Raw genomic sequence first — 26,182 nt, 5'->3', positions numbered from 1 at the left:
ATAAATTTGTTGGGGCACCTGGGTGGCTCAGTCAGTTAAGCTTCTGCCTTCAGTTCAGGTCATGATCTCAGGGTCCTGGGATCGAGCCCCCTGCCGGGCTCTGTGCTCAGCGTGGAGTCTGCTTCTCCCTCTCCCTCCGCACCCCCACCCTCCCCACAACTGCTGCGGCCACACTCACTTGCTGTTCCTTGAGCTTGCCAAGCATGCTTCACCCCAGGGCCTTTGCACATGCTATTTCCCCTTTCCTGGAATACTCTTCTCCAGACGTATGCATGGCACACTCCCTTGCTTCTTTCAAGTCTTTGCATGAATGTCAACTTCTCAGTGAGGCCTTTCCTGGCACCCTATTTAAAAGAGCAGTGCCTGCCACCACATTCCGTTTTATTTTTCTCCACCTCACATACTGCTTATTTATCTCAGCATCTTGTTTATGTAAGGACCTTGAAAGCAGATATTGTGTCTCATTCACTGCTGAGTCCCTAGGACCTAGTACAGGCCTGGCACAGAGTAGGTGGTAAAAAAAAAATACCTTTTGAATGAATGAATAGATGGATGGAAAGAGAATAGGACCGTGCTTGGCATGGAGTATGCGCACTGTGATTGGCTTCTGCAATGTTGCAATAACAACATCATCATCATTTCCTCCTAGAGAATGATTGGGGGGGGGTGCAGTCACACCCTCCAGGACCCCCTCTCCTCCGCCTACTTTGTTTCTTCACTAAATAACGGTGGCCACCACTTACTGAGCCGCAGTGATTGGAACGCTTCATTCAAAGACATGATCTTGTTTCATCTTCATATCGGTATGATTACTACCCCTATTTTACAGATGACAAAACTGAGGCTTAGAGCCTCACCCAAGGTCCCAGGGCTCATAAGTGGAGCGGCTGAGATGGAAGCTGCTTGTCTGACTCCTAGTAGACCCTCTCCACACCGAGGGCAGAGCCTGCTTCAGAGAGAAAATGTGCTTTGGCCACACTCCCAATGAATTACCTAGTTCAACTTCTGTGTTTTGAGTGCCTACCACGTACTATGCATGAGGCTAGGGATAAAATGAAACATACGAGACACCTGGCTTCTGCTCTCACCAGGCATGGAGGTTTCTTTTGGGGGGTGGGGGGGAAGACAAGCCAGCAATCAGGGCATCATATGATGCATGCAAGACAGAAGTAACCCAAGTACCGCGGGGGCACACGGGCGAGTCCCCAAGCCCACGTGGGGCCAGGTGAGGTCCAGGCTTCCCAGGGGAAGTGAGATGTAAACACAGACTGGTGAGCAATTAGAGGTCAGCCAGATGGGGCTGGGGTCAGGAGGACGGTGTTCCCAGCAGAGGGGACAGGCACTGCAAGGGCCTGGAGGTGACAGAACAAGAGTGGGACTGAGGGAGGAGGGAGCGAGAGAACTTCCAAACTGGCGAGTGACGGATGGGATGTTCAGGCCACAAAGAGACAAGGGCCAGGCAGGAGGTCCAAAGACTCCCTCTGAGCAGCTGCAAGATTTCGGACAAAGTGCTGAAGGCTGAGGATGATGGTTTCCTCCTCTTAAAATAGGAACAGCCCCAGACACAGAAGCCTGGCTGCAGGGAACCCCTGCCTCACCCAGTGCAGGGATGAGGGTGTTTCAGGAATGCCAAGCCCCAGGGGCCGGCAGCAAGCCAGTGAAGGCCAAGCCCAAGCCCAAGCCCACGAGGGAACCGAGAGCGCGCTCCTCCTCTCCTGCACTGCCTTGCTGTCCCTGCACACCTCTGCTGTCACCACTCTGCAGGTATTTATGGAGGGCTGTGATGTGCCGGCGACCCTGAATGTGCACACAGCCGGGAAGCAGTCTCTGGGCTCCAGGGGTCCTCTCGCTCTCTGTCCTGTCCTTGTGCTTTGGTGTGTATCTCTCCCCTTACCTCTCTGTCAGCCCCCTGAAGGCAGGAAAGGTCTTATCCTCACAGCCAAGATTTAGCAGGTGCTGAAAACTCTCTGCTGAGCCTTCCTAATACATGACCTTGTGTGCTCCTCACTGGGCTTCCCCTTGAGGCAGGTAATATTATCTACTAGTCCTATACACAGATGTGGCTATGGAAGCTCGAAGCTGTGACCTTGCTCCTCGGTGAGTAAAGTCAAATTCAAACCCAGATTGCCCCAAGATCCTGTCCAGGGCTGGGCACAAATAGGTAACTAGGAAGGGTAATCCTTCCTTCCTTCTTTGGGCCACTCTGACCTTGGCACTTCTGGGCCCTGAGGAGAAGAGCCAGAGGTCTGCCAAGTGTTAGTGGGTTCTCAGCCTCTGAGCAATAGGCCTGGTTTGTACCTCCAATCTCCAACCTGTAGCGGAGTCCTGACCTAGGAGGGTCATGAGGGAGAACATACAGAAAGAAAAACATATACACACATGGAGCATCTACTACATGTCAGAAATTGCTGAAGGCACATTCCACCTGTTTTATTTAAAATTTATTTCCTAGGGGCACCTGGGTGGCTCAGCTGGTTAAGCGTCTGCCTTTGGATCAGGTCATGATCCCTGGGATCGCGCCCCACGTCGGACTCCCTGCTCAGTGGGGAGCCTGCTTCTCCCTCTCCTGCTCCCCCTGCTTGTGCTCTCTGTGTCAAGTAAATAAAATCTTTAAAAAAAATATATATATATATAATTTATTTTCTAGCTCACCTCACATCTCCCCTGAAGCCCTGAGAAGTAAGCAGCATTATCTCCTTTTTCACGGATGAGGAAACTGAGGCACAGAGCAGGCAGGCGACTGGCCGGAGGCACTACACATGGGAATGGTAGAACCAGGGTTCAAATTCGGATCCGCCTGCCTCCAGAGCTCAAGCGCTTCCCAATGGGCTCTGGGACCTTTTTTGGACAAGCTGAGGATTGAGAAATGTAAGCAAGCGGTGGGCTCCCTTGGGCCAAATCTCAGTTCCAAGCCCCTTCATTCTCCCCAGGGAAGGAGGAGCAGCTGGGGGGAAGGGAGGGCAGGACAGCCCCACCCACAACCTGTAGCCCACGGCACAATGCCAGGCCCTCACCTAGAGGAAGGGCATGAAGTGGACGCCTCGGAGGCCACCTCAGGGAGCCTGGCTGCCTCCCTAATCATTTAGCTGGAGAAGAGCAAAATAATCACCACTTAGCCGGCTAATTAATCCCCACAGCAACCCAGAGTAGGGGTTGCCACCACACCCATAATGTCACTCGGAAAGGCAGGGCAGGGAGCTGGGCCTTGCCCTGTGTACTTACACCAGCCATCTGCACGCCCCCATCTGTTCATTTAAGAGTCACTGCACACCTCCCACGTGTCACTGGGTCTAAGCATGAGAGTAGCAGACGTCCTCCCTGCCTTCCTGGCGCTTAGAGTCCAGTGGGGAGGAGAGGTTCAACAGTTACTGGGAAAAATGCACACGCCAAACTGTTTCCTACCTCCCTGCCATGGCTCTGGGTGTCCCCTCTCCCTGGCACGTCCTTTTGGCTTGGCTTTGCCTGGTTAACTGGTTAATCTGGTTAACCCACCCCTCTTAAAAACTCAGTGCTGAGGTCACCCTATGTAGGGAGACTGCCAGGGGCTGATTTGTTTTCCAAGAGGGCCCTGTAGTCACTGCTTCCCTGGCTGCCAACCCATCAAACTGGGAGGTTTGAGCCTGAAAGTCCTGGGTCTGTAATAGCCCCCGACACCTGGCACTTGGTTGATGTCCAATACGTGTTTGTAGAATGAATATAGGAGACAATCAATCATGTGACCTGGAACCAGTAACTTGTGGGCCTTGGTTTCCCCGTCTCTACGACAAGAAGCCCTTTCTGATTTCTAGTCTGGGAACAACAGGGCAGGGGTGTAACCCAACCTTTGAGGGGATGGAGGAGCCTCTGGAATGTCCAAATCGGGCATTAATCATCATAATGGACCCCAACTAAAGTCACAAGCAGGCCAAAGCCTTGTGAATCCCTCCAGCATCTGCCAAAGGGGCTGGTGTATCCATCCAAGTTCTCTGTACCTGCAAGGAGCTGAAGCTGACTCTGGCCCATCTCAGCAAAAAGGGACTTTCGGGGGATTCTGGCTTCTCTCAGGCTTCAGAGGCGCCCTGGACCACCTGGCCACCTCACAGCCCACGTGGAAGGACCTCTCCTCTTGACTGCCAACTTTCACATACACACAATCACCTGGGGCTCTGGTTAGGCTGCAGACTGCCCCAGGTGCCGCATGAAGGCACCCAACTTCTATGTTCCTCAGTTCCTGGGACAGGGCACCAGATGAGCCCTGCTTGGACCAGGTGCCCGTGTAGGATTTTCAATGATGGGCGGGGGGACAGGGACACCACGAACAGCCACAGTCCTGATCCCCATTCTTGTGTATCCACTTCTTCCCAGAGCAGGGTGGGCCTTGGGATGGGGCGGCTACACTAAGGGGGGCTGACTGCAGCTGGGGCAGAGCCGGGCCAGCTCTCTGCACAGTGACCATCTGAGCTGGTGAAAGGTATCATCTTTCAACCTGGAAAGTGATTTCCAGAGGCCCAGTGCAGGGTTGTGGGGGGGAGTGCGGGGAGCGGAGTGGCAGGAGAGTTTAAATAGCAGCTGTGTTCCTAATTTCCCCAGGAGGAGGCCTGGCCGCCCCTCCTCCGTGCTGAGTGTTTGCCATTAAAAACAAACAGTATCATTTGGTTCAATATAAAATGAATTAAAGGAAATTAAACTGCGGGGGCCATGTGGCAAGCCTTGTCCTCCATTGTCTGAAGCCGTTTTTCATCTTCCCCAGTGAGGAACAACAGCTTGGGGGGTGTGGGGCAGAGCAGGACTAGATAAATAAATAAATACCGCCCCCCCCCCGCCCCCCCCCCCCCCCCCCCCCCCCGCCTTCCAGCGCTAGAGGTTTGGGAAATCTCAGGTGCCTGACCTGTCCCTCCTGTGTCCCCTGGTGGCAGAATGTAGACTTTGAGAGTCTCCCAGGGAACAGAGTGAAGGAAAAATACAAAGCAAAACAAGAACAACAGAAAATGAGGTGCAGGCCCCTGAGACCCAGCGGGGGCGGGGTGGCAGAGGGAGGAGATTATGGACCAGAGGTGGCTAGAGATGGGGGGATGTGGTCTCTGGATTGCTGGGGAGCGATTCCCACCAGCCCTCAGCCTCACAGAATATTTGCTGTACCATCTATATTGGGGGAACTGAGGAGGGTGAGGGGTAGTGAGAGATGAGCAGAGAGGAATGTGTGATGCTTAAGAGTGGGAGTTCTGGAATGAGACTGCCGAGTTCAGATCCCAGCCCTGCCACTTAACCAGCTGTGTGACTCTTGGCAAGTCACTTACCCTCTCTGTGCCTCAGGCTCCTCATCTGCAAATGGGGGATTAGGGGAGTATCAGCTTCAGAGGGTTATTGTGAGGATCAGTTCATGTTTATGGAACTCTTTTTTTGTTTTGTTTTGTTTATGGAGCTCTTAAAACAGTACTGGGCAAATGAGTGACTTAATATTATACATTATGATATTTGTTATATTCTGATTGTTGGTCCTTGGGGCATCTCCCTTGGCATCTGGGAGACCTCACCTTAAGTCATAGCTCTGCCACAGACTTGCTGTGTGACCCTGGGTAAGTGAACATACCTTGCTGAACCTCATCTGCAAACCAGGGATTCTCATGCCAGGACACAGACTGCTGGTGCCTCCCCATACCCATTCTCCTCCTCTTCCTTCAAAATAAGAAGCTAGGGGTGCCTGGGTGGCTCAGTTGGTTAAGCGGCTGCCTTTGGCTCAGGTCGTGATCCCAGGGTCCTGGGAACGAGCCCCGCATCGGGCTCCCTGCTCGGCAGGGAGCCTGCTTCTCCCTCTCCCTCTGCCTGCCTCTCTGCCTACTTGTTCTCTCTCTCTCTCTGTCAAATAAATAAATAAAATCTTAAAAAAAAAAAATAAGCTGATTTTTTGTTTCGGTCCCTTGGCCCCCAGCTAAGAAGAAGATGCTCCCAGCTCCCCAGGCAGTGACTATAACTGAGATGTCAGTGAAAGTGAATGAACGATTTCTGGGAAATCACCCACAAAGGGACAGGGACACTAATGACTACTGATGCAAAAATCCTAAGTAAAATAGTGGCACGCAGAATCCAGGTGCACTATCAGAGGAGACTACGTCAGGAGCAGGTGGGGTTCATTCCAACAACGCAATGCTTAAGAGGAAACCTGGTAATGCAGTTTTTCACTGTAACAGATCTTAAGAGGAAAATCAAGTGATTTTTGATCAAGTTCAACGACCAGCTTTTATTTTTAAAATTTCAATAAATTGGACTAGATGGATACTTCCTTGACGGGATAAAACATTGGTCTCGGCCCCCAAATAGGCATCTTGTTCAATGGGGGACTGTGATGGTTAGTTTCATGCTTCGATTTAGGCTCTAGCATCCAGTTATGCAATCAGACACTAATCTAGGGTTGCTGCTGGAGGTACTGTGTAAATGTGATTAGCATCTACAATCAGCTGACTTTAAGTAAGTAATCTGGGTGGGCCCCGTCCAATCAGCTGAGAGGCCACAGAGCTCTGCAGCTGCCAGAATGTTCCATTTTCTTTACAAGGAAGAACTAAAGTGAAAGCCTAGGCTTCATCTCATGTTCCGACATTGATTGGTCGGACTGTCTGGGGTGCTGCATTGAGATGAACCTGGGTGAAGCAGGGCCATGATCGATTAGTGATGCCTGACACAGGCCGGTACATGGGAGCTTTGACTGTTTGCTAGCTCAGGCTTCAGCACTTCAGGGATGAGTAGGCACCTGAGCTACAAACTTCAAGCAGAGCAAAGAAAGAACAAATCCTAGGGATGAGTGTGATCCTAAGAAGCCTTGCAAGCCACTTATTGCCTTAGGGTACAACTAAAAATTAGCCTGGCAATTTCAAATAGTCAAGTCCATATAATGACATTTAGCCAAACTCATTTCTCTTGGTTTCCAGCAGAACCTCTCGCCATATTTCACCCCTTGGGGTCTTCTATTTCCCGAAGTGTCTGCTGTAGACTACTGAGTTCCCCCTTAGACATAGCTTTCTTACAAAGGCCAAACTACACGGAATTAGGAATGTAAATAGTCAAACTCCTGATCAGAATTAGCTAACTTTTTCTTAAAGGGCCAGACTTTATTTTATTTTAAAGATTTTATTTATTTATTCATGAGAGACAGAGAGAGAGAGAGGCAGAGGGAGAAGCAGCCTCCCAAGGAGCAGGGAGCCCAATGCAGGGCTTGATCCCAGGACCCTGGGATCATGACCTGAGCTGAAGGCAGACGCTTAACCAGACCCAAAGGGCCAGACTTTATTTAGGTTTTGCGGGTCATGCAGACTCTGTTTCCACTATTCAACTCTGCCTTTGCAGCATGAAAGGGGCCACAGACAACACTTCAATGCATAAGCATGACTATGTTCTAGTAAAACTTTACTGAAATAAGCATTGGGTCCACAGGTTGGGGTCTGCCAATCCCTGAACTAGATTTTGCAGCATGTTGTGCTCCTCAGTAAAAAGGTTCCATGGTTAACAAGTTGGGGAAATGTTAAAGTGAAATGAATCTCTGGACTGTAGGACTTCTCAGAGCCTTTACTATGTTAATGTGTAAGCAGAGCCGGAGGGTGAGAGGGTGGGTAAAATTCAGAGCATTTCTCAGTTATCTGGCCATGGAACACCTTTTTATAAAATGCCCATTAACATCTCCCTAAGGCCCCAGAATCATAGTTTAGTAAATGGTATTTTGTTCCATCTGAGTTTGGTTAGATTCTGACTTTCTTGCTCACTTTAAGCTGTAACCCAATAACTGCTAATGCTCTCTACCTCCTTTAAAATAGCAATAACTGGGGCACCTGGGTGGCTCAGTTGGTTACGTGTCCGACTCTTGGTTTTGGCTCAGCTCATATCTCATGGGTGGTGAGATCAAGCCCTGTAGTGGGCTCCATGCTCAGTGCAGAGTCTGCTTGAGGTCCTCTCCCTCTGCCCCTCACCCCACTTGCATGCGCTCACTTTCACTCTCTCTAAAATAAATAAATCTAAAAAAATAAAATAAAATAAAGTAACAAGAATTAACTAACCAGACAGCACTTGACCTGTGTTATTTTCATTAATTCTCATAACAGGGTTATGAGGTAACCTGATATTCCCATTTTAAAGATGGGGGACACTGAGGCTCAGTGAAGTGAACCAAGGTTCCAGAGGCAGAAGGGGCTGGAGGAAGAATTTGAACCTAAGTTTATTTTCAGGGTCTCTGCTCTTTTCACGATTCCACAGTGTCTCTAGGAAAAGACAATTTCTTGCTTGTCTGTCTTGCTCTAGAATCTTAATCTTGGCAATGCCAGAGATGGAAGTTTTTTTAAAGCATAAAATCATAGTAAACATTGGGTAATTCTAATATTGCTAACAATGAGTATCTTGGTTGCTGGCTTTCTGTTCTGTTCCAGTGAAGCCAGATGATGACAGATGGATCAGTATCTTCAATTAACAGCTGCAGGCAGACAGAGCACCTGCTGGGCCCACACCCTGACCCTGCTTACCAGCCAGGTGACTTTCTTGGGTGACCTGACCCTTTGTTTCCTCATCTGTAAGATGGGAATAAGAACAGTGCCCTTCTCATAGTATTGTTTATGAGGTCCAAATGAAATGACAGAAATAAAACACTTTGCGGGCGCCTGGGTGGCTCAGTCGGTTAACGACTGCCTTCGGCTCAGGTCATGATCCTGGAGTCCCTGGATCGAGTCCCGCATCGGGCTCCCTGCTCGGCAGGGAGCCTGCTTCTCCCTTTGACCCTCCCCCCCTCATGTGCTCTCTCTCTCTCATTCTCTCTGTCTCAAATAAATAAATAAATAAAATCTTAAAAAAAAAAAAAGAAATAAAGCACTTTGCACAGCGGATACATATACAAGAAGAAATGCTGGGAAATGTTCTTGTTACGTCTCAAGTCAAAAGAGCTGGGTTTGGGCCTTAGCTTTGCTACCTTCAAGTACACTGACCTTTGACAACTTGCTCAGCTTCCCTAAACCTCAGTTTTGTTTTGTTTTTTAAATTTTTATTTATTTTTAAAGATTTATTTATTTTAGAGAGAGAGATGGAGCACATGAGCAGGCGGAAGGACAGAGGGAGAGGGAGAGAATCCCAAGCAGACTCCCCCTGAGAGCAGAGCCCAGGGCTCGATCTAACCACCCTGAGATCATGATCTGAGCTGAACTCAAGAGGTGGCTGCTTAATCAACTAAGCCACCCAGGCGGCCCCCTAAGCCTCAGTTTTATCTGTAAAATGGGTTTAGGCAAACCTGACCATCCCCTTCCTAGGATTACTGTCTGTAAGGATTTGTTTTAAGAGGTGGGCGGTAACAGTGAATGGGACAGACAGGTATCTGCCCCTCAGAATTTATGGTTTGGAGGAGGAGACAATGGCCTGCATAATTACCAAGCAGTACCATATGTGCTGGGACGAAGAGCTGTGGGAAAATGAATGAGGGAAACCAACATTGTCTTAAGGGGATGGCCCGGGGGTAGTGGGGAGGGAGTGACATTTAGGTTGAATCTTGGAGAACCACAGAATCAATGGGTCAAAGAGGACTAAGCAATTCACAACTGTCCAAGGTTGTGAATTAGAGGAATCTCTTTGAAAATCCTTAATAAATCTAAACCGTTTCCACAATACAAAAATCCAGGGGACCCTCACCCCCCCCAAAAGCTAACTTTTATATATTGCATGTCATGAGATATGCAACCAAATCCTTACAACACCCGTTGAGGTAGCGTGTTGTGCATCCCCCCAAATTTCCCACCTTGACCCTCAGAACTGTACTAGGATGAGTTATCTCACCTGGAGTCTGTTATATTACCAGAGGAAAGGGATTTTGCAGATGTAATTAAGGTTACCAATCAGTTGACTCTGAGTTTATCAAAAGGGAGACTATCTGGGTGGGTCTAATCCAATCACATGAGCCCTTTAAAGGGGGAGAAGTCAGGATTCCACATGCCATTTCTAGCTTGAAGAGGGAGGAGGCCACAGGAAAGGACAGAGAGTGGTTTCTGGGAGCTCAGAGTGACCCCTGGCCGACACCCAGCAAAACGGGGTCTTCAGTCCTATGACCACACAGAAATGAATTCTGCCAACAACCTGAATAAACCTGGACGTAGATTCTCTTCCAGAACCTTCAGATAGGAGCCCAGTCTGACCAACACTTTGATTCTGACCTTGTGAGACCCTATACAGAGAACACGGTCAAGTCTGTCCAGCTTCTGACCTACAAAACTGTGAACTAATAAATGGGTATTTTTTTTTTTAAGCTGCTACGTTGGTAGTAATTTGCTAGGCATGAATTGAAAACTAATAGCAGTAGGTCCTATTATGATTTCATCTTATAGATGAGGAAAGGAGAGCGGGCAGAGGCGAAGGTACAGGGTCACACAGCTGGTAAGTGACAGGGTTTCCCAAACAGGAATTGAATGCAGGCAGTCTGGCTTTTAACCATCAGGCTGTGTTCTATGTATTTGCCTGGAACGATCTCTAACGGAGCGAGTTGGAAGCTGCATGTAGAACATTACTGTTCGATTATATAAAGATGAGTAGGATGAAGACACACACGCACGTGCCTGAATATGTATCCGATAGCTATGAAAAGATCCAGGGACGATGATTACCTCCTCGGAGACCAAACAGGTGCCTGGGGGCAAGGGAGGGGAAGGAGATTTTTCACCATATGCTCTTTTTGGCATTTTTAACTTCTGAATCCTATGACTCTGTAACCTCTTTTGAAAAATCAAGTTTATGTGTTAATAAAAAAAAAATCAAGTATCCTCAATAACTAGAGGGAGGGCGAAAGTTGGGACACATCAGCATGAATGCACAAGCACTCTCAAGAGAGGATGGAAGTGTAGGGAACCTGGTGCATGGGTATATCCGTTTCCTAGGGCTGCCACCGCCCAGTGCCATGGCCTGGGTGGCTCAAACAACACACGTGTATTTTCTCCCAGTTCTGGAGGCCAGAGGTCTGAGCCCGAGGTGTCAGCAGGGGTTGGTTTCTTCTGAGGCCTCTCTCCTTGGCTCGCAGATGCCTGTCTTCTCCCCGGGTCCTCACATGGTTGTGCGTGTACAAATTTCCTCTTTTATAAGGACACCAGTCGGAGCAGGGTTCCACCTCATGACTTCACTTCAATGTAATTGCCTGCTTCAAGGATCTTTCTCCAAGCACAGTCACGTTCTGAGGTACCAGGGGTTAGGACTTCAGCATATGAAGTTGGGGGGGGCGGACACAATTCAGCCTATCACAGTAGGGGAGCTGACTCCGGGCCTTAAAACAAACATTTAACGTAGGGTTTCTCAACCCCAGCACTGCAGACACTTTGGACTGGATTGTTCTTGGTGGTGGGGGGGTTGTCCTGTACACTGCAGGATGCTTGGCAGCATCCTGGCCTCTGTCTACCCACTAAAACCCAACAGCAATCCCCTCAACCCTGTTGTGACAACCAACAATATCTCCAGGAAATTGCCAGAGATCCCCCTCACAGCTGGGAACCACTGGTTTAACCCCTTCTAGCACCCCCTGTACAGGAATCTGGGGTAAATGCATCTGGCCCTGGGAGAAATTCTGCACTTTTATTTAAGAATGAGGTTGCGTAAGAACCAGAGCCTAGGCCTAGGCCACCCAGGCCTGCCCTGGCATAGACAGATGTCTGCTCAGGAGGGCAGGGCAGAGAGGGGAGTGCTTGACCTCCAGAAGGGGAGAGAGACTCACTCGATGGGAAACCACTCTGAGAGCAAAAGGGCTGGGTTCAGGGCCCAGAAAATGGAGGGATTTTAATAGCACGAAAAGCCTCATGAATCCCGGAGGCTCTCACGTCAGAGAAAACTGCCTTTCTTAGCTTTTGTCCGCCCTCCCTCTCCTCCCCTGTACTTGGGAGGCGAGCCAATGAAGCTGACATCTCGTGGAATCTCACCCAATAGGAAGTTCAGGTTAAGATGATTTTGGAATTGGGAAGGGCCCTCCTCTTTCCTATTCCTACGGAAAAGACAGAAAGTTGGTCAAATGCTGGGTTCTTTGGAGAAGACAGCTGAGTGAAGCCTCTCCTTGTTTTCAGATGTGGCTGATCCTAGAAACTACCCGGCAAGCTAGGTACCTGGCCTCCTACCTTCTGAGAACCTCAAGAGGCTGAGAATCTCAAGATGACCACTTTAGGGATGAGGAAGCCGAGGGCTCCTAAGAGTGAGGTCACTTGCTCGAGGTCGCCTAGGGAATACATCAAGGAGCCAGGGTTTGAATGTGGTTTTGCTCGAGGCCAGTGTTTTCTGTTCTGTGGAGCTGCCTCCACTTACTAGAGCCGGACAGCTCTTAACCAAATGTCAGCTTTTATGTCTTCCCCATCTGAGAAATGGGCAGAATGGCAGCTGGCTGCTACCTGTACCATTGGGAGGTGGAATAAACCCTGTCCTCAGAATGTTCTAGAACGTGCTGTCCAATGAGCGTTCTACGATGATGGAAATGTTCCATGTCTGCGCTACCGTAAATGGCAGCCACTAGCCAGAGCTGGCTACTGAGCACTGGCCAGGGCAACTGGGGAATCGAATTTTAAATTTACCTGATTTAAATTTAAATAGCCACATGTGGTGGTGCCTGGCTGGCTCAGTCTGTGGGCCTGCAGCTCTTGATCTCGGGGTTTGTAAGTCTGAGCCCCACATTGGGTGTAGAGATGACTTAAAAACAAAATCTTTATTAAAAAAAAAAATAGCCACATGTGGCTTGTGGCTGTCATACTGACCAGGGCAGCTCTAGAATTTTGGATGAAGGGTATTTCATTTTAATAAAGAGAAGGAGCAGTATGTACAAGCCAGATTTTCAGTTATTTCTAACTTAATAGGACTTAGAGTGTATGATATGCATGTTTCTGGAACAAGATTTTTGCCCTTTTAACTAGGTCTAGATTAGGTTAATATAAAGTCAGGTTTCATACTTACTTTTATATTCTCAGGGTCTAGGATTGTCCATGTCAGCCAACAGGTCCCGAATAATGTCAGGGGGATTGGGGAGGGAAAGAAGTGGCCAAGAACTCTATGTTCCCAAAGACGGAAATAAAATGGGGGTGTGGTAATGCAGGTTGAGGACAAGCACTTTCAACAGGGTGGCCAGGGAGGTGATACGGTCTCAGAGTAAGCGACATAGGAGCAAGACTTGAATGATGGGAAGGAGACAGCCATGGGGACACAGGGGTGAAAACTGCCCCAGGCGGAGGGAACAGTAAGTGCAAAGGGCCTGAGAAGGAAGGCGCAGGGTGCATCGGGGAGACCTTGGGGCCACTGGTGGCTGGTCCAGAGTGAGCAAGGGAGATAGTCACGGATGAGGAGATCAGGTAGCTGGGTAGAAGCCAGAACAGGCAAAGCTAAGACATATGGGTCATATAAGTTATCTGGATTTATGATAACAAGTGGCTGCTCTAGATATCCAGCCAGGGTCATGGTTTAGGGTTGAGGTTGCCGGCCAGTGGTTGCCATCCTTAACCCCATCCCTATCTCGGCTGGCCAATGAACATGGCTCTCCTGGGAGGCCCAGGTGTGAGAAGCTTCCCAACAGGCCCCCCGGTGTCTGGAGGCACCTGGGGACTGGTGGCTCACCCAGCCTCACACGTCAGGGACCACAGAGCCATCAAGCAAATCCAAATGCCAAAAGCCCTTCCAGTATCACGATTATCATATTAAAAACCAACCCACCCTCTCAGCGGATGTCATGGAGGCGCAGGACAGAGCATCTGTGCTGTGAGCCATTAGGGGTCCCTGACAGATGTGCTCTTTTCCCCCCTCCCCACCCCCAGCTGCAAATGAAGACCGTCCTTTTCTTCTGCCCAGACAAGGATTGATGAGGATTCGGAAGAGCACTCAGACAGGCAAGGAAAGGCTGTGAACCTTTTCCAAGCCTGCAATTTATCTTGAGGAGACTGTTCACATCACTTTTTACAGGCTGGATTATGCTCTGACCTGGCACATTAATCTCACTGAATAAAATAATAATCATCAGAAAAAGGGAGCTGGACAGTTGCCAGGGAGGCATTAATAATTGTCGCCCACACTTCGGCGGCACAGGGAAAGGGTGTTGGGTCCCATCCCCACCCCCTCGCCCCCAGAAGTACCTGTCTGAAGTATAAGGAAGTGAAGGAGCCATGGTCTGAGCTTGGAATACTGTACAGATGGTGTATGGGGACCCTTCTCCTTAATCAACTCTGAGCAATTTCCCAAACCACCATCACCCCAGGGAGCTTACATAGGAGGGAATATGGCCCTAGTAACTCAGAGCAGGGGTTTTGGGGAGACTCCCCAAGTTCAAATCCCTGCTCAGCCACTTACAAGCTGTGTGGCCTTGGGCTACCTCCTTAACCTCTCACTTAGCTCGTTTTCTCCTCTGGAAAACATGGATAAAAACAGTACCTGTTGGAATGTAAAATGGCATGACTGCTGTGGAAAATAGTATGGCAGTTCCTCAAAAAGTCAAAGAATTATCCCATGACCCAGCAATTCCACTCCTAGGTACATACCCAGAAAAAATGTGTTCAAACAGATACTTGTAAAAACAAAACAAAAAAACAAACTAAAACAAAACAAAAGATACCTGTACACAAATGGTTGAAATAGCACTGTTCACAATAGCCAAAAAGTGTCCATCAAACCCAAATGTACATGAATGGGTGAGTGGATAAACAAATGGTAGTCTACCTATACAACAGAATATGATTCAGCCATAAGAAGGAATGAGGTCCTGACACCCATACAACGTGGATGAAGCCTGAAGACATTATGTATAGGGAAAGAAGCCAGGCACGGGGTCACACAATAGATGATTCCACTTACATGAAACGTCCAGAATAGGGAAATCCATAGAGATGGGAAACAGATTAGTAGTAGTTGCCAGAGGCTGGGAGGTGTGTGAGGGGGAGTGACTGAGTGAAGTAGGGAAGGCTCCATTTGGGGTGACGAGGCCTTGGAACCAGACAGAGGTGACAGGTGCCCACAACTGTGAATATACTGAATGCCACTGAATTGTAGACTTGACAATGATTACTGGTTAATTTCATAGTCTCTGAATAGGACTTCGATAAAAAAACACAAAAAAACAACAACACTTGCCTGGTAAGACAGATGTCGGAAGGAAATGAATGCCTGGCCCATTCAGAGCGCTGACTCCACATGAGCTGGTCCTACTGCTATGTGGTAACTATGAGGTTTGCAATCTTCGGCATGTGATTTAACCCCGTTTCCGCTCCGTGACAAGAGATATCAACATGTATCGTCCCAGGATTAAGACTGAGTGAGACTGTGTCTTCCGTAGACTATAAAGTCCATGAGTATGGGGTTTTTGTCTACTTTGTTCATTGATATATCCCCAGTGCCTAGAACGGTGCCTGATGCACAGTTGGCATTCAGGCAGTATTTCTTGAATGAATGGCATTGCCTAACACAATGCCTAGCTTCTGGTAACTGCTTAGTGATGCTTGGCCATATTTATTATTATTAGTTTGGCATCCAGGTTTCTTTGAGGCTCCCTATATGGTCCTTTCCAGCACACGGAAGTACTACTTTGCCTTGTGGATTTCTGTGTCTTCATGACAGAGTTCTCTGGACGGCTACCAAGTACAAGAGGTTTGAGCTGAGCTGGGAAAGGAATTTAAGCTCTAACTGCTGGTATAAGGGGAGGTGGTGAGATTTAGTGTAGCTGGCTAGACTATCAACTCATTCACTCAACCATCCATCTATCCACCTATCCATCCATCCATCCATCCATCCATCCAAATATCCATTAATTAATTTCATCCAAATATCCATTCATCCATCCAAATATCCACACATTCATCCAAATATCCATCCATCCATCCATCCATTCATCCATCCATCCATCCAAATATCCATTCATTTATCCAAATATCCATCCATTCATCCACCCACCCACCCACCCATCCACCAACCTTCCCATCCAGCCATCAAATTCATCTGTCTACCTATATATCTATTCACCCCTATATACATATTAAATGCTTCTGAGTGCTTATCAGGTGCTGGTGACCCATTGACAAACAAGCTAGATGCATTCACTTCTGCTTTCACAGAGGTGACAATCAAGCAGAGAAGGCGGACAATTAATCCAGTAATTATAGTCAGGGTGGTGAGTGCTAGAATAGGAGGAGTATAGGGTGCTCTGGGAGTCCTCCTCAGGGGCACCATCCCTAGCCTGAAGGGGCAGGGAAGGTTTCTAAGAGGCTGTGATCCAAGGAGCAGGAGTTAATTACAACATGAAACAGGGGAAGGGTCTTTGAGGCAGAAGGATCAGCAGGTGCAGTGGGTAGGAGACTGCATGCCACATAACCCACTCTGGAAACTGTACAAGTTAGTTATGCTGTGCCTCAGTGCCTCGGGAAAACGGGGTAAGGAAACATTTGCTACATGTCGGTACTAGTTGGTATGTGTAAAGACATGAAAGAAGTAGAATCTGTCCGAAGCACAGAGAACAGGGTGAGGGGCAGGCGGGAGGGCAAAAGCAAGTGCAATGAGAAAGCAGGTGGACATGTAGGTGGGAGCAGCGTCAGAGGCCTGCAAAGCCTTGCCTGCCTCCCCTCCAGGCGATGACCAATGTGCTGCTCATTTCATCCCATATCCATTAAGTCTTTTTATCTTTGCAGCATCTCAAGCAGGGTTTTGTTAACATCTTAATTTTCCACAGGACGAAACATGTTCAGGGACACGAAGTGACTTACCCAAGGCCCTGTGGCTAGAATGTGGCAGGGTCCGGAGGGGCCCGGGAGCTCTGGCATGTGGTCCATTCGCAGCCTGGAAGGTGATCTCCTGCAGTGGCCACAGCCTTGGGAGTTGGAAGATGTGGATTCTTACTCCGATTCTATAACTGACTGGTTGGGTGTCTCATACCTTGTTCAGCCTCAGGAGAGTCAGTGAAGAGATGGCCAAAGACCCCTACTCCCTAGAACCCGCGAACGTGACCTTATCTGGAAAAGGGGTCTTTGAAGAAGTGATTAAGACTCTTGGCATAAGGAGAACATCCTGGATTATCCAGGACCCTAAATGCAATCACCTGTATCCTTATAAGAGACAGGGAGAGGGAGACTTCATACACAGAGAAGGCCACGTGGCCACGGAGGCAGAGAATGGGCAGAGATTGGAATGATGCGGCCTCAAGCTAAGAAACACCAGCAGCCACCAGAAGCTAGTAGAGGCAAGGAATGGATCCTCCCCTAACATCCGCAGGGAGTGCCGCCCTGCTGACACCTTGATTCCGGCCCAGTGACACTGACTTTGGACTTCTGGCCTCCGGGACTATGAGAAAACAAATTTCTGTGGTTTTTAAGGAAGCAGACACATGGTAATTTGTTGTAGCAGCCACAGGATACTGAGCCTGACTTTTTCGTCTAGAAAGAGGCAGTAATAAATTCCCTCTCACAGGGCTGATGAGAGCCTGAAGTGAGTCAGGACGTGGCAATGAATCTAGCAAGAACCAGAATGTGGTAGTAGGTGATGAGTAACCATTAACTGCCTGTTTTTCTTATCCTTCTCTCACATCCACTTTGAGGTACAGCTTGGGCCCTGAAGCTGGAAGACCCTGTGTGGGAAGCCCCGCTCCAGCACAAAGTGGTAACAGCCATGTGACTCGTGAAGCCACCTGCCCCCTTAACCTCCCATCTCCTATCCATTGGAGGAGAATAATGGTAACCCACCTAAGAGGAGCAGCAAGGGGCCACATAAGGTAATTCACACACAAAGTGCTCTCAGCAAAGTTTCAGGTACACAGTTGGTGCTCAATAATTGCGAGCTATTATTATTCTTTTTTTTTTTTTTAAAGATTTTATTTATTTATTTGAGACAGAGAGAATGAGAGAGCACATGAGAGGGGGGAGGGTCAGAGGGAGAAGCAGACTCCCCGCTGAGCAGGGAGCCCGATGCGGGACTCGATCCCGGGACTCCAGGATCATGACCTGAGCTGAAGGCAGTCGCTTAACCAACTGAGCCACCCAGGCGCCCTGTTTTCTTTTTTTTTAAGATTATTTATTTGAGAGAAACCAAGCATGAGAAGGGGGAGGGGCAGAGGCAGAGGGAGAAGCAGGCTTCCCACTGAGCAGGGAGCCCGATGCGGAACTCGATCCCGGGACTCCAGGATCATGACCCGAGCCGAAGGCAGTCGCCCAACCAACTGAGCCACCCAGGCGCCCCGCGAGCTATTATTATTCTAGGCAGTTGATGCTGAGCTAGCTTCCTCACATGGCTGGGTTCATGTCTCTTGCCTTCAGTGGACCCTGAAAAGCCTTCCCATCTTATTTCTGTCCGGAGATAATCAACCAAAGGCACAGGGCGGGGACCACGTGAAACTCCAGCTTCTCCGCCATGTTGCTCACACATCTGTTTACAGAGCCCTACTCTGCACGACACCACCATGCTAGGTCTTACAGACAAACTGGGGGACAAAACGGATGTTCTGTATATGGGAAGACGGAGTGAACCTAATAATCACACAAACAGGTAATCCCAAAATGTCACAGTGCTATGAAGGAGCAGGCTCAGGGATCTAGCAGGGACTTTTGAGTAGAGGCCCCGAGGACGAGCGTTTGGGGCCACTCCCTGACCATAGCAGCCCAGGCTGGGGAGGAGCTTGGACTGAAGCCAGTGTGGATGCACCCGCAGCCCTTGCTCTTAAAGTGTGCAATTTGAGAAGCTTGTTATACCCATACCCCTATGAAAACATCACTGCAGTCAAGACAGTGAACGGATCTCTCACCCCCAGGAATTGCAAGCCCTGATCTGCTTTCTGTCACCTTCCATTTTCTAGACTTTCTGTAAATGGGATCGTAAGGCACACTCTTTGGGGGTACGGTTTCTTTCACTTAGCATAATTGTTAACTATTTTAAGATTCATTTATGTTGTTTGTATCAATTCAGTTGACCCTTGAACGACGCGGGCATGAGGAACGCTGACCTTTGTGCCGTCAAAAATCTGCAGAGAACTTTTGACTCCCTGAAAACCTTACAAACAGCCTACTGTTGAACAGAAGGCTTACCAGTAACATAGAGTCAATTAACACATGTTTTGTATATGTATTGTACACTGCATTCTTACAACAAAGAAAGCTAGAGAAAAGAAAATGTTAAGAAAATCATAAGGGGGGGGCGCCTGGATGGCTCAGTCGGTTAAGCGGCTGCCTTCAGCTCAGGTCATGATCCCAGAGTCCTGGGATCAAGGCCCACCTAGGGCTCTCTGCTCAGCAGGGAGCCTTCTTCTCCCTCTCCCTCTGCCTGCCACTCTCCTGCTTATGTGCTCCCTCTCTCTGTCAAATAAATAAATAAAATCTTAAAAAATTTAAAAAATCATAAGGAAGAGAAAATACATTGACAATTCCGTGCTGTTATTTATCAGAAAAACATCATGTATAAGTGGACCCGTACAGCTCAAACCTGTGTTGTTCAAGGGTCAACTATAGTTCATCCCTTTACATTGCTGAGTTGTATTCTGTTGTATGCAGATACCAAAATTTCTATCTTTGTTCACCTATTCATGGAAATTTAGGTGATTTCTGGTTTATGGATATTACAAATAAAGCTGTATGAATATTCACACAAGAGTCTTCACATGGATGTGAGTCATCACTCCTCCTGGGTGGATGCCTATGGGTGGGAGGGCTGGACCCCACGGCAGGCATATGCTTCACCTTCTAAAAACCAGACAAACTGGCTTCCAAAGTGGATGGTACCATTTACATTCCCACCGGAAGCGTGTTAGTTCCGGGTCTCCCGCAGCTCTGCCCACACGCGGCATGTGGTGTGGTCTGGCCTTTCCACGTTGGCCACATCACCCACGTGTGTGGCATATCACTGTGGCTTTCATTCCTAAAGATTAACAATGCTGAGCATTTTTTCAGGAATCTATTTGCTAGCAGTAGATCTTCTTTGGCAAAGGGTGTTTAAATCTTTTGGCCGTTTATTAATCAAAAAAGAGTTTAATACATCTGCTCTTTACAAAGGTGTGGGCAGGGTTTAGGGAAGGCAACCAGGGGTGGAGAAGCTTCCTCAGGCCGCGAGCTGTTATCCCCCTAGCTTGGGTTACTCGTAATTACTCTCCCTTGACAGAAAGCTGTCTGTGGGGGGCTGCCCACGATGGGACCTGTGAGTTTAGAACCGTTTCCCACATCTGTGAAAGGGGATGGTAGTAATAACAGTACCTGCTTCATGGAGTTGTGCAGATTCAATGAGCTTATGTGTATAAAGTACTCAGAACAGCACTGAACTGAAAGATGTCCTCATCCTGATCCCCCAAAGCTGTGAATGTCCCCTTCCACGGCAAAGAGCACTATGGATCTTGGGATGGGGAGATCATCCCGGATTCTCTGGGCGGGTTCAATGTCATCACAAGGGTCCTCATGAGATGGAGGCGGGAGTTTCAGGGTTAAAGAGGTGATGATAGAAGCAGAGGTCAGAAAGAGAAAAGAGAGAAGGACTCAACCTGCCGTTACTGATTGAAGATGGAGGAAGAACACAGCCCTGCCAACACCCTGATGTTGGCCCAGTGAAACCCATTTTGGAATTCTGACCTCCAGAACCATAAGACAACAAATTTATGTGGCAGTTTGTTACAGCTGCCGTAGACTCATATGCTAGAGGAAGAAATACCTCTGCCTCCTGTCCTTTCAGGCTTCCCACTGGCTGACCAGCTGGAAGCCGGGGGCCGCAGGAGCCCATTTGTGTAGTTCGCCCAGGTCAGCCTGAGTGGGAAAGGATATTGTGGACCGTGTCTCTGGAAGGGCCAGAGGAAGATATCCAGCACAAGTATTATCCCCATTTTACAGATGGGGAAACTGAGGCACGAGAGGCTAGGTAAGCCATCCAAGGTCACACAGCTAGGAAGGGGTATAGCTGGGACCTGAATGTCAACATGCCCAATGCTAAAGTTGACATGTCTAACCATCGGGCCACACTGCTTCCCATGGTCAAATCTCTGCTGCCGACCTGATACTTGGCGTGAGCTCAGTGGGCAAAGGGTAATGGTGATGGTGGTCTCAGAGGGGCATGTGGGGAGGCATCTCAGGACTTCCTGAGATCTGTTGTTTCCCTTTGGTCTTTCTTCTCATTGTCTCTTTTCTTTCTTTTTTTTAAAAAATATTTTATTTATTTATTTGACAGAGAGAGACACAGCGTGAGAAGAACATAAGCAGGGCGAGTGGGAGAGGGAGAAGCAGGCTTCCCGCTGAGCATGGAGCCGATGTGGGGCTCGATCCCAGGACCCCGGGATCATGACCTGAGCCGAAGGCAGACGCCCAATGACTGAGCCACCCAGGCACCCTTCCGTGTCTCTTTTCTGTCTTTATGCCATTTTAGACTCCCTGGCACTGCCCCTGGGCATCAGACCTGTGCCTTCACCTAAGGAAACCACAGTAACCTAGGATTTTGGTTCAACTGAATAAACCACATGGTGGGGGAGTGAAGGTGAGACGTGGGGGGTACAAAATCAGACCCAGACTGCCCTGATGTGAAATAATTAAAAATTATCTCTACTGGTCTCTGCCTCCGGTTGCTGAAAATGAGCTCCTAAATCCCTTGGAATTTCCTGGAGTATCTTTGGTTCTAATGAGGTGACTCCTGGTGGGCTCCTGGATGGGGGCTGGTTACCAGAAAAACCAAGCTATGATCAGAAGCTTAGAACTTTCAGCCCTATCTCCCTTATTCCAGAGAGGGGAGAGGGGCTGGAAATGCAGTTAATGATCAATCATGCCTATGTGATACGGCCTCCATAAAAATCCCAATACTGCAGGGTTCTGAGAACTTTGGGGTTGGTGAACACGTCCACATGCCTGGAGGGTGCTGCACCCCAACTCCATGGGGACAGAAGCTCCTGTGCCCAGGACCCTTCCAGACCTCACCTTATGTGCCTCTTCATCTGGCTAATCCTCAGTACCCTTTATCTTATCCCTTATGATATGATAAGCAGGTAAATGAAAGTTAAGTGTTTCCCTGAGTTCTGTGAGCTATTCTAGCAAATGACTGAACCCAGCTGGTGTTGGAGCATTGCCTGATGTGGGGGAACCCCACACATGTGGTGTCAGAAGTATTGAGTGTGTGAGTAAAGAAGGGACACAGCAGTGTTTTCCCAATGCACTTGGCCAATGGCTTTGGGCACTCAAGATGGATGGCCAGTTCCAACCTGCTTTTCTGCCAGCCAAGGCCTGTGATGAATTCTGGGCTGTCTGAAGTTGAAAAGATGCACTGCTCTTACAGAATGGAAAGCAGGAGTCTTCAGAAATTCTTGAGTGCGTCTCCCTCTGTCCAGATTCCCTGCTTCGAGTGTTCTTGCAGAGGCACTGACATTAATTAACCCCTAAAGATGATGTCTTTTCCCAACTCTGCTCAGTCCTCTGAATTACAACAGCTATCTGCCCCAACACCTACCAGCAGGCCTTTCCTGCAGGCAAAGCACCCCTGCCACCACACCCCATCCTGTGTCCACGGCAGACATCCCTAATCGATCATGGAGTTTGTTTCTTCTGAGCCCCAATACCCTTCCCTTTAAAAAACAACGCTCCTAAAGTCACAAAGAGTTGAAACCTATGAAAGTCATCCTTCCCTGGGAGAAGCAGGACTCAGGGCATGGCAACGTGCTTTTTTCCTTTCTCAGGTGACATTTAGATGAAAACTGCATGAAGGGCAGTTTTGAACAATGAAACTCAGAAGTGCCCTTGAGGAGTAGAGGATGGTGGTGACAACAAAGAACATGCTCAGACTCGGGGAACTGTAAGAGGTGGGTGACATATGGTGGCATCAACTCTGCCCACACCTACTCTTAAGGTGCCCCGAATACCCTGCATGATCAGTGTGACTGGGGCTATCTGTGGCCACAGCTAGTGCCTACCTTGGACTTGACAGCCAGGATGATCTTGGGCAGGGCCACGACGAGGCACTTGAGGGCAATGGTGACATACTTCAGCACAAAATCAGCGATGCCCACAATCCACAGCAGGTCGAAAAAGTCCAGCGTCTCCAAGTTGGGCTTTAGGAATATGAGGCTGGGGGAGAAGGGGAGATGGTTCAGAGAGTCCAGACACTCACTTAGGATCCCCGGCCCTTCTGGGAGCCTTGTAAGTATTACCTGTAGACAGAGCCCTGAACTGGGGATCAGACATCTGTGTCCTCTTTCTGAATCTGCTACTAACTTGCTGTGTGACTTCAGGTGGGTGTCTTAACCTCTCTGAGCCTCAGTTCCCCTGAGGGCTATGCAAGGAGATTGGCCAGGAGCCTCATTAGTTAAGGTGCCTTCCAGTTTTATGAATCCACAATAGGCTTCCACAGAGGAAGCGAAAGGGAGGGAGGCAAGTAGGCTGGCCAACATTATATAGGGAGGAGGGAAACTGATGTGCAGACACCTCTGTTCACTGTAGCTCATTGTCCTGCACAGTGAGCATTGCTTATTCCCACTTTATAACTGAAGCACTGAAGCTTGGAGAGGTGAAGTAAGTGGCCCAAGGTCACATGGCGTGATAAGCATATGGGCATTAATATCAGAAAGACCTGAATTTGAATCCAGTTTTCTCCATTTATTGGACCCTGGGCAAATAATGTTATCTCGTAAGCCTCAGGGTTCTCCTCTGCAAAATGGAAGTCATTCCCTCCTTCATAGTGTTATTGGTGGGATTCGACTGAGATAACAGAGGTACTACAGACCCTGCCATGCAGCACTGATAGTAATGGCAATCCTACAAGGTAGGCACTATTACGGCCCCATTTTGCAGATGAGGAAACAGAGGCACAGAAAGATAAAGTACACGCACAAGGTCCTACAAACACTAAGGGGCAGAGGTGGATTCTGACCTGGATATCCTGGCTGTACTTAGTGCTTTCAGTCTTTATCCCATAGCAGCGCTATTCGGAGTATGTAAACCCATTCTACCCATCTGTGACCAGGTAAGTTAACCTCACATTCAATTTTTGCACTTACCTTGTTAAACACAGACAACAAGCCGTTCTCCAACTGGCATTGGTCCATGGACCACACTTTGAGTAGCACTGCTCTCTACCATCTCTGAGAGTAATGATGTTAGTCATAATAACATAATAGCTAGGATATCTTGGCTGTTTACATCATTGCTGGCCTATCCTACAGACTTCACATGTCTTAACTCATTTCATTTTCCCAAAGACTCTATGAAGCAGGTGCTATGATTATTCCCATCTGAGCTGGAGAAACCAGAGCACCAAGAGGTAGAGTCACCTGCCCATGGCTCTTGGCTGGAATGAGAGCCAGGATAGGAACCAGCATCCAAACTGTGCTGATCTACTCGCTTTTCCTCCTGCTGATTCAAGGCTCTGAGCAAAGGCCACACCAAGTCCTCTCTGTCCCCCGTAAAGCAAGGAACAGTGCACACAGCCCAGCGTGGATGCTTTCTGAATGCTTCTCACATATTCTGCTGGGCTGGCAGGAAATAGCACAAACCGGGCTCTCTTATGATAGCATCCAAGGAATGAAGTGGTCTATTTTTTACTTTTATTTTAAAAAATCTATTTCTATTTGTAATAAAGATCCTCAAAGAGTCAAGAGTAGGGCAAAATCAATAAAAACAACCTATTTTGGCAACCTCTCCCGATACCTTCTGTGTCCTTTCACATTCTAGTCTTGTCTCTGGAGGATGCCTCTCCTCCAAGTTGGAGTGGCCATCCACGTTATAACTCAGGGAGAGGCTGGCACCTCTGCTTCTGCTCCCATTCTACCCTGGGACCCCGGGCTGCTTGGCTCTGCTTCTCTATTAAGCTTCTGTGATGGCAATACAATGAGGATCTGACTTCCATTTTTATCTCAGAGACACCAGCTGGTGTTAGATTCACCTGTCTGGGTTGTAGTTCACCGTCTTAGAGTTTCTTTTTTTTTCCTTTTTTTGCTTTTGGAGAAGGGACAGGGCCAAAGTGTTTTTGCAGATTGATTGCTAAGTCCACTTCCTTCTTTTCTTTTTTTTGTTTTTTAAAGATTTTATTTATTTATTTTAGAGAGAGCACGAGCATGCACACATTGGGTGGGGGGCAAGGGCAGAGGGAGAAGAGAATCTTAAGCAGACTCCATGCCCAGCGCAGAGCCCAACATGGGGCTTGATTCCAGGACCCTGAGATTATGATCTGAGCAGAAACCAAGAGTCGGACGCTTAACGAACTGCACGACCCAGGCGCCCAAGTCCACTTATTTCTAACGTTCACTATGAACTTTAATGGACTGATGTATTTTATTGTCAGTTTCACCCCTCCTGAGGCACCACCACCACCACCTATGGTAATTCATCATGAAAGAATAGTATCAATCATGATAGGATTATGATATATCAATGTTTCAGTTTACCCAGTACTTTTCATGTATTATAACATCTGGCCTTCTGAATAATTGGCCTGTCAGGTGGATAAGGCAAGAATAACCTGGTCCTGGTTTCACAATGAGGAAACTGCCGTAAGGAGTTTCCATTATTTGCCAAAGGGCACAAAGCTGGTAAGCGGAAGGATGCTGGTCATTCGAGTTCAAATCCTAGGAAGATTCAATTTCTTTTTTTTTTTTTTTAAAGATTTTATTTATTTATTTGAGACAGAGAGAATGAGAGACAGAGAGCACATGAGAGGGGGGAGGGTCAGAGGGAGAAGCAGGCTCCCTGCTGAGCAGGGAGCCCGATGCGGGACTTGATCCAGGGACTCCAGGATCATGACCTGAGCCGAAGGCAGTAGCTCAACCAACTGAGCCACCCAGGCGCCCAGGAAGATTCAATTTCACTGTCAAAGACTGCCTACCAGGACTAAGACTCATTAGGAAAAGCTTCATGAAGCCGCAGTTTCCCCACCTGCGAAATGGGGCCAGCAATACCCTGCTGGGTCACTGGGAGAGTAAAAGGAGCTAATGGCTATGGGGTTCACTTACAAACACACTCTAGACCTTTGACATTATTACGGAAGGGGGCTCAACTCTGTTGCTTTTCTCCTAAGCTTCTCTCTCCCTTTCTGTGCTGCCAGTTTGACTCAGCCCTGGTTCAATGGGGGCAGAGAGGTCTAAGCCTATGAATGTGATCATGCTCAGAGAATGGCATGAGCTGGAAATTCATCCAAGTTTCTGGGAAATGCTACCTCCTCCACCCTCCATCCACCAGGACCTTGATATTCTGGGCCAGTGTGTGTGATGTGTCTTGATGCCTTAGAACTAACTCCCCAAATTGCTTTTATGGAGTGGTCCCAAAAAGTG

The 26,182-nt window shown here is 48.3% G+C and overlaps 1 protein-coding gene across 2 annotated transcripts in view; it reads right to left on the bottom strand.

Annotated features, from left to right (window-relative positions):
- RNFT2 (ring finger protein, transmembrane 2) overlaps positions 1 to 26,182 on the bottom strand; it is a 69,651-nt gene that overhangs the window by 31,884 nt on the left and 11,585 nt on the right. For both annotated transcript variants that reach the window (XM_064578439.1, XM_045886471.2), the window contains one exon: positions 22,832 to 22,985. In XM_064578439.1, the coding sequence (XP_064434509.1) occupies positions 22,832 to 22,985 (154 nt within the window). The remainder of the gene's footprint in view (positions 1 to 22,831; positions 22,986 to 26,182) is intronic.

The sequence above is a fragment of the Mirounga angustirostris genome, unplaced genomic scaffold, assembly GCF_029215605.1.
Source record: "Mirounga angustirostris isolate CCGP_5_RB_7025 unplaced genomic scaffold, mMirAng1.0.hap1 SCAF_14, whole genome shotgun sequence".
NCBI classification, from domain to species: domain Eukaryota; kingdom Metazoa; phylum Chordata; class Mammalia; order Carnivora; family Phocidae; genus Mirounga; species Mirounga angustirostris.
The sequence above is the reverse complement of the archived record's forward strand: the minus strand, read 5'-3'. Positions and strand labels throughout refer to the sequence as shown.